We start from the raw sequence: 8,850 nt of genomic DNA, 5'->3' as shown, positions 1-8,850 counted from the left end.
AGGGTAGGTAAGAATGGAGAAACCAGCTCGAGTGCGCAAGAATTTGAAAATACACAGCCGGAAGAAATCTGCCTCTTCCTTCAGACTTCCTTACAGAGCCCCTCCTCCAACACACACGAACGCGCACATGACCAATGAGGGCACGAGATAAATGTGTGCACAGATGGAAGGCTGACAGGCAGGTAGGCCATCCAGTTATTTTAGCCGGGCCGGTGAAAATGATTGGTCGTGGTCTTCACAGTACTACAGCTTCCACAGATGAACTTTTTTTTCATGGATTCATTGCTATCGGGATGTTAAGAGCATTCCATGGAATATAACAAAAAATGTTTCTGAAGTGAATTACCTACCCCACCTTTAAGCTTTATTCAGATATTGAGGATTCTCACAATGAATACAGGATTAATGTTTATTCTCACTTATTCTTCAACCGTCAAATAAATGTATATTGACTGGCTTTATCCATATATATATATATATTTATATATTGATAAAGACCTTAATTTTCCAAATTTGCACATTTAAGTTCACCGACCACCTTAGGAACATCCTTTCTAATATTCTAAGGGTAATTCATTCGGATCAATACAGCTCATCGATACTGAATAGTTCTATCTAAAATCTAAATAAATGATTGTCGCTGAAAGTTGCCAACCCCCCCTTCCTGTTCTACTACTCTTTATGTCCTGCAGTTTCAAATTCTGTATTAAAGAAAACCGTTAGCCTTGAAAATATATTATTCTGCTGCTGCTGCTGTACCTGCACATTATTTATGTGTTCAATGCATTTGTATGCAGCTCTGAATGATAAGGTGTCCATCTCAGGAAATGGATGACTGACATGCATTTAAATATAAGCTTATAAACTTCTTGAATAAACCAGCTTAAGTCTGATTTAATATCAAAGCAGCTTCAAAGATGGCTCCCTGGAATTGATGCACAACTGCTCTGTTAACACAGCATAAAAACAACTGTTAGAAAAAGCTTATGGATTCATCTCATGCTTCCTAAACTTAGCTATGAGTCGTTTATTTAATTAGGATATGTAGGTTTTCAAAGCTTCTACTTTTGGTAAGAGACTCTAGGTTCTCTATGCTGCTCTCATGTAATAAATGTGATATTGGAGGGTATTTGGTGTGGCTTTGGTCAAGTCTTTACCCATTTATTTTGATCTAACATATCAGAATTGTTTTTGGAAAAAAGCCCGAAGTCTCAGATCTTACTGCAACATCTTCAAATTGCTAGCTGCATATTTGAAGTTGTTCAAGGGCATCCCAACAGGAGTGTGTGAGGCAGACTTTCTTAGATGTGTAGTCTCAAATTTCACAAGTTCACCAAGGCCTCAAAGATAGCCTTTTATCTTTTGTTTGACCTTTTTGTACAACCCTCCGCCTGAGTCCCTCTACGATTGGCTAGTATCACGATGTTGCGCCTTGCAAACACCTAAGGACACACACATCACATATTCCTCACACACACATTTTCTGATCCATTGAACAATGTAACTCCTCTAGTGTTCCTCTGCCAGAAGCACTCATCAGCAGCTCTGAACTGCAGCTTTCAAAGCCACCCGATGGCCTCACAAGACTAAAGTGTACCTCCTCAGTATTGATTCTTAAGGAGTCAGACTCTGAGTCATGCAGAGAGAAAGTGCTGATAGTCAGTGTCATTTAGTTTCCTCTGGGAAGGAGAGGGATCCGTTCAAATGTTTCCTGACATTTGAAAAAGGAAAGTGCACACACTGAATAGCCTGACTGCCTTTGTAGGGCTCTGGTGTTAAAACACCCAGGAGCAAGACTGTCACCATTCCCAAATCAACCTCTGCAATGAAAAGACTGCTAATGATAATTGTAGGCTCGTAAACCACATCTAAATGTGTCTGTAAACAAGGTCGTTGTTGTTGTTGTTGGATAATTATATGACATTAAATAACAGTCAACAATGACCTAGACTGAAATCACAACAGGAATGATTGGGATTTACAACGTATCAAAAACTCTTTGACCACAGAGTCCTTTTACTTCCTGCAGTATCTTGAATTTGGCTTTGGATTTATAGCTGAGTATTGTACAGCATATATTAAGACAACATATTGATAATCAATAAATGTTTTAGGTCATTAATCAAGCTAAACATTTAGCAGCCTCTCAATTACGAAGATGTCTGATTTTCTGTCAAGCTATATTTGTGACTTCTGGTCAAACATAAGCACTTTTGTAATATGTTATAGACCATATGATTAATTTAAGAACCTACTAAATAATAGTTGAATCAGTGAAAGCATAAGAAATCTTAATGAGATGTTCTTGATTTTTATTTTTATTTTTTGAAATATTGAGTCCCCCTGTGGCTCTAGCTCAGAGGGTTTGAACAATAGTTGTATTTTGGACATCTTGACCCACGAAAGGACATGCAGTGTCACTTGCTGTGAGCCTCAAGTGACATGATATCGACTGGCAGCTTCATTTGGTGTTTTTAACTCCATGATGTTATGACCCTCAAGCAGGCAGTACCGTGTGTGTGTGTGTGTGTGTGTGTGTGTGTGTGTGTGTGTGTGTGTGTGTGTGTGTGTGTGTGTGTGTGTGTGTGTGTGTGTGTGTGTGTGTGTGTGTGTGTGTGTGTGTGTGTGGTCTGACCTGACTGTGACCTCAGTCCTTCTTTTGACCTTTTCTGTCACAATGTAGCAGCTCTGATACTTGTAAATTGAGCTGCTAATACTTGTGTGTGTGCATACTGGTGGATGATCAATGATATGCTGAGATTGAGATGAATGTTAACAGGTGTGTGTTTGTTGTGTGACAGGCCGCTGCGGGGAACATCATCAACATGTTGTGGCAGCTGATGGAGAACGGTCTGGAGGAGCTGAAACTCCTACAGACGGTCCTGGTGCTGCTCACCACCAACACAGTGGTACACGATGAAGTACTTTCTAAGGTACAACAACAACACACTCCTTTATTGCACCAGCTTTTAGTATATACATACATCCTACTTCCTTTTAGTGTGGACTTTATCCTTATAGCCAAGTGTAGTGAGTCATCTTCCATCTATTATTGAACTGCAGCTGTAATGTTTTATCATACCTATAAATACATATATTGATGGTGTCCTTGCACCAGATCTGGCAGCATCATCGTAGAACATTGCCAAATTATATTTTAACACTACTTTTGTTCAATTTCACAGCATACCAACATATTTCCAACTCTTAAGTCTCACCTACTGAAACCAGATCAATCTTTGTAACCTGTAATGGCTTAAATATATTCTTAGCATGTTGTTACCCGTTCTGTTGATGGACCACACCTGTAGCAGTAATTCTATTTACTTCATACCATGTATTTGTATTCACATGCTGCATAATGTGTGTGTGTGTTTGTCCCTCTCCAGGCCATTGTGCTGTGTTTCCGTCTTCACTTCACCAAGGACAACATCACCAACAACACGGCGGCCGCCACCGTCAGGCAGGTGGTCACCGTGGTCTTTGAGAGGATGGTGGCTGAGGACGAGCGCTACCAAGGTGAGAGGGCACTGGTTCCTACTGTAGGAACATTAAGAGTTCACATAGTAGGAAGGAAGTAGAAATGTTAATGGGATGCACCATTCTTACAGAGAAGACATTGTGCTCTCATGTGGAGGTGTCTACGTAGGGAGTGCCGATTGGTATCCAGGTTATATGTATGATTGATGGAAGGTCAGGGTCAAAGCTTATTAATCAGTGATTGATTCATTGTAACATCCAGTCTTAGTTTATTGTAATTTTCTTATTGTTGTAATGGTAAGATAAAAAAATGCGAACAATAGAAAAAAAAAATGAAAGGAATTAAACCCTACTGTATGTTAACATAAAAAAACATCATCAAACAAACCATCAAGCACATAGAATAACTGTTATCACAACTTCACAAACACGCAAAAGCAATAGTTAAAGAAAAACAACTAGAAAATAAGAAATGAACAAAACTGAAGAAAAGCCCGGAAGGTTCAATCAAGATGATATTAGATTTTCTTTTCACGTGTTCTCAAATCTGGCAAGACTTTGTTTTTGTGAGCTCACACTTTTCTTGCTGATTCTTTAATTTGACATTTTTTCTGCCAAAAGAAGCTTAACAACTAATATATAACTTGTCACTCCTCCACAGGGATTGTAGAGCATCCTCCTCCTGTCCAGGGAAACACCAACCGGCGCTCTGTGAGCACGCTGAGGCCCAGTGCTAAGGATGCATACATGCTGTTCCAGGTACGTCCACCAGGGGGCGCCGCCCTTCTACACAGCTCTGTGTGCTCTTCAAGGGAGGAAACCTTTCTACCAAGTTGTTTTAGAAACATGCTTATGATCTTAGCTAGTGTTGGACGAGACCATAAATCAAAGTCGTTCTCAAAACTCTAAATAATTGATTGAAGCTTTGACGTTAAGTTTTAAAGAAATATACAAATTGTTAATTCCTTTCATCTTTGCAATGAAGGGAATCTTGCATTTTAAAAGGGATCCAAATGTCCCTTGTCGTCCTCACCCACGATGCACTTGTGTGTGATCATCTTTTCAGCAGAGCTCAGTGACAGCACTGTTTCATCCTCTGTGATGTGTGTAGCATATAATAAAACTCCATTGTTTAACCCTGCTGTTCTCCTCCCTGCAGGACTTGTGTCAGCTGGTGAATGCCGACGCCCCCTACTGGCTGGTGGGGATGACAGAGATGACCCGGACCTTCGGCCTGGAGCTGCTGGAGTCTGTTCTTAATGATTTCCCCGGGGTATTCCTACAGGTACATGCACTGATGGACACTTATCAGATAAATAAATTAAGATAGCTCTTATATAAAACCCAAGGAAACGCACGTTACAAATAATGACCTTGATTTCTTTTGTGATTTTTGTTCATATTTATAATTTAAAGTGGACCTATCATGCTATATTTGAATAATATAGTGTAGGACCATACCTATATAAGGCATATTTATACTTTTTATTTTTCAAAATACCAAACAGATCATGCATTTTAGCCATTCCTCATTTCGCTCAATTTAACACTGTCTTTGCATCATGGGCTTATTCTGTGAGAACAGCACCATCTACAGGCCTGGCATATGTACTACAGCGTCTCCAGCGCTTTCCAACGGCAATGTCCGTGGCTGTCTCCTCCTGATTGGTGGAGTTGGTCCAATAGCCGTAGCGCCACTTCTGTGACGTCATAGAAGTGTTCAAATCTGGATCAGTCTGTATCAGATCCGTTGCAGCCCCTTTTTAAGAGATTTGGGTATGGAGGAAAATAGAGAGGGTTGTGTTTTCTGACACTTGGTGAGTTCCCTGGAACACCGGGGACACATATTCATGTATAAAAGACGTACAAAAGTGCATTTTGCATGATAGGTCACCTTTAAGTTATGTTGATAGTTTTCTTTTATGTTTTGCAAATTGTGGTGTTAATCTTGTGTTTGATGTTTTCTGGTTATAATTTGGGGGATATTCTATGATCTGAAAAATGTATCTCCAAACAATCTTTTTTTTTTACTTTTCACAAATCAAATGTGATATCAACCAAAATGCATTGAGTAAGATATTTTATCACAAGCATCAGTAAAGTAGTAAAGCACTGTCTTTTGATGGTCTGGTGAAACAATACAATTGAACAAGTACGTTGCTGCAACGTCATTTAGTGTCATTGTCCTTTCGGATTTCGATGCGTCACAGATGCATTTCTATTTAGGCTTTCCCCACTATATAGTTAGTTTGACTAACCCCCGCTAACCTGTCTGCCTCTTTTCCCCTACTCCCCCTCCTATCCGACTTGTAAAGCGACCTTGGGTTTCGTGAAAGGCGCTATATAAATATTATGTATTATTAATATTATGCATTATTATTATTATTATTAACATCACTGGATTCCTGTTTAGTTTTTCCGCCTGCGTTTATTATTGTATCTTAACATCAAAGATGCAGCTTAATGCAGTGAAGCCAACTCTCCTTAACAGTAGTGATCCTTAATGTTTCTACGCTTCACCTGATCCCAACATGCCCTATGTTTTGGGTAGTAGTGTGTAGTAATACCCTTCTCTTTCTCTCTCCGTTTCCTCCCCAGCACCAGGAGTTCAGCTTCCTCCTGAAGGAGCGAGTGTGTCCCCTCGTCATCAAGCTCTTCTCCCCCAACATCAAGTTCCGGCAGGGCAGCAGCTCCGCCTCACCGGCTCCTGTGGAGAAACCTTATTTCCCCATCTGCATGAGGCTGCTGCGCGTGGTCTCGGTCCTCATCAAGCACTTCTACAGCTTACTGGTAAGGGAGGGGTCTGCAGTGATGGTCCACCGGCCAGAACTGCTGTCTGACGGATGCTTTAGAGAACTGCTAATTGATCTGGTCTGATTAGCATTGGATTAGCGTAGTATTCGTTTTGTTTTAATTCTGCTTTAGGCACTTTAATGAGCTTAGCTGCATCCGAGCAATTAACCAATGCAGCTGTTTTTAATTAGTGATATGATATCATTTGAAATGGAAATTAGTTTTTCCCCCGTCTGTCAGGAGAGCTACAAAATAGCTTCATCAAAGCCTAAAGGGATTATGGGATTTAGCCAGATTCCAGTTACAGGACAAAGCTGGCCAAACATCTGTCCCAATCTGATGCTGTGTGTCTGTGCGTGTGTGTGTGTTTTATATAGGTGACAGAGTGTGAGATCTTCTTGTCTCTGCTGGTGAAGTTTCTGGATGGGGAGAAGCCACAGTGGCTGAGGGCGGTGGCTGTAGAGTCAGTCCATAGGCTCTGTGTGCAGCCACATCTACTACGGTAAGCAGCACTAAAGCTCCACTAAAACAACAGCACATTTTAATTAATGAGTTTCATAACTTTGAAGTGTTTCTTGAACTCATATTCCACAGCTGCATGGTGGGAAAAACGACTGGAGTTACTGTGTGCCTCAAACTGCTTGAGAATGGGTTATATCTCCTTTAGTTTAGTTGGCAGATAACTGCAGTGATGCATCTGCTCATAATAGCTCAATGTTTCCATAATTGCTGATTCATCTACCCCCTGATACAACTATAGAGCACGGACAAAACAAACCCCACTGTGGAACACACTCTCCACTACCATCCAAATAATATAATACATCATTATGTATGCATCCTCTTCTTGTAATACCTTTGCTTTCAACAAAATATTAAATACATGGAAAAATTGATTTTCCATCAGCATGATTCTTGGAATTAATGTTGGTCAGTGACGCGTGCAACTTGTGTTAACATCTTAGTATTATCACTCATAGGCCAATATTCACTGGTCTATGAGTTATCTACTCATTTATTTTCAATTATTTACTTCATCATCTGCGAGTATGAATTTATGTTTATTAGATTTTGAATAGAGACAAATTTCAACTTGTCTCTATTGTTGTTCATTCCTCCTAAAATGTAATTTTGGTGTATTGATTAGATCTAGTGTTGCGAGACATTACCATGAATCTATTTCATACTATTATTTTAAAAAAATGTGGGAGCTACCGGGAGGCTCGTCTAATTGAGCGAGTGTGTATGCACATTTATTGCAATCTATGTGCAGATAAATGTTGGGTTATGTATGTGATGGTGTGTGTGGTTGAAATTGTGTTACATGTATGTTTTAGTTCAGCTCTCATTTTGATAGGAAGTGAAAAAGAGATAACATTTAAATTGCCATCTTAATGTTGAATAAGTTACCAAGTAAAGGGTTTAAATTGGCTCATATAAATATATGTAGTCTAAGAAATAAAGTGTCTGAGATAGAGGAAATATTATCATGTGGTATTCATTTGTTAGCAATATCTGAAACTCACTTAGATGACACATTTAATGACGCTGCTGTGGATATTGATGGATATAAAATATTTAGACAGGAATGCATATGGAGGTGGGGTGGCAGTATACATTCAAAAGCAAATGCCAGCTAAAGTGAGATATGATTTGATGTCTGCTGATATTGAAGTACTTTGGTTGCAAATTAATTTACCTCACTTGAAACCTTTGTTGGTAGGATGTTGTTACAGACCTCCAAATGCAAACTTAATTTATTTTGACAAATTATGTGAAATGTTAGACAAAGTTTGTGATCTTGACAGAGAGATTTATTTTATCGGAGATTTAAATATGTTGCACTGTGCCCTTAAAAACAAGCTGCAGACAATAATTAATACATGTAACTTGGTACAAATGGTGACTAAACCTACTAGGATATGCATAAAGAAAGATGGGTCCAAAAGTGCAACTTGTATTGATCATATATTTACTAATTTTAGTCATGTATGTTCTCAGGCAATATCAATTCCAGTAGGGTGTTCTGATCATAATTTAATAATTATCGTGAGAAAGACAAAGGTGCAAAAAGCTGGACCAAAAGTAATTGTGAGGAGATCAAGGAAATATTTGAGTGAAGAGTCATTTATACAGGATGTTCAAAAGATATGTTGGAAACATGTTTTTGAGAAAGTCGATCCTGGATGATGCTCTTGATGTCTTTAATTTGTTATTTATGCAGGGGATTGATAAACATGCTCCACTTAGAAAACAGACTGTAAGGAACTTTAGAGCACCCTGGTTAGATGAGGAATTAAGGGATCTAATGAAACAAAGAGATGATGCAAAAAATGTAGCTCTCTCATCAAGTTATGAGTCAGATGGGCAAATTTATAGAAGGTTAAGGAATTATGTTACAGCATTAAATAAAAAGAGATAAAGGATGACAAGAAAAAACTGTGGAGTTTAGTGAATGGCATGATGGGCCGTAAGCCGAAATCCACCTCAACATATCTTGAGGTGGATGGGACATTTTTGACAAAACCAGTACAAATTGCTAATCATCTGAATGATTATTTTCTTGATAAAGTAAAA

General features: G+C 39.0%; 1 protein-coding gene across 1 annotated transcript in view; it reads left to right on the top strand.

The window, feature by feature from the left end:
- Positions 1 to 2,781: 2,781 nt before the first annotated feature.
- mon2 (MON2 homolog, regulator of endosome-to-Golgi trafficking) overlaps positions 2,782 to 8,850 on the top strand; it is a 22,867-nt gene continuing 16,798 nt past the window's right edge. The window contains exons 1-7 of the mRNA XM_010771513.1: positions 2,782 to 2,933; positions 3,390 to 3,519; positions 4,142 to 4,239; positions 4,640 to 4,765; positions 6,079 to 6,270; positions 6,651 to 6,775; positions 6,868 to 6,924. Coding sequence (XP_010769815.1) covers positions 2,826 to 2,933; positions 3,390 to 3,519; positions 4,142 to 4,239; positions 4,640 to 4,765; positions 6,079 to 6,270; positions 6,651 to 6,775; positions 6,868 to 6,924 — 836 coding nt within the window. The 5' untranslated portion in view covers positions 2,782 to 2,825. The remainder of the gene's footprint in view (positions 2,934 to 3,389; positions 3,520 to 4,141; positions 4,240 to 4,639; positions 4,766 to 6,078; positions 6,271 to 6,650; positions 6,776 to 6,867; positions 6,925 to 8,850) is intronic.

This window comes from Notothenia coriiceps, unplaced genomic scaffold, assembly GCF_000735185.1.
Source record: "Notothenia coriiceps isolate Sejong01 unplaced genomic scaffold, NC01 NC01_scaffold00010035, whole genome shotgun sequence".
Taxonomy (NCBI): Eukaryota; Metazoa; Chordata; class Actinopteri; order Perciformes; family Nototheniidae; genus Notothenia; species Notothenia coriiceps.
This window is presented reverse-complemented; position numbering and strand designations above follow the sequence as displayed.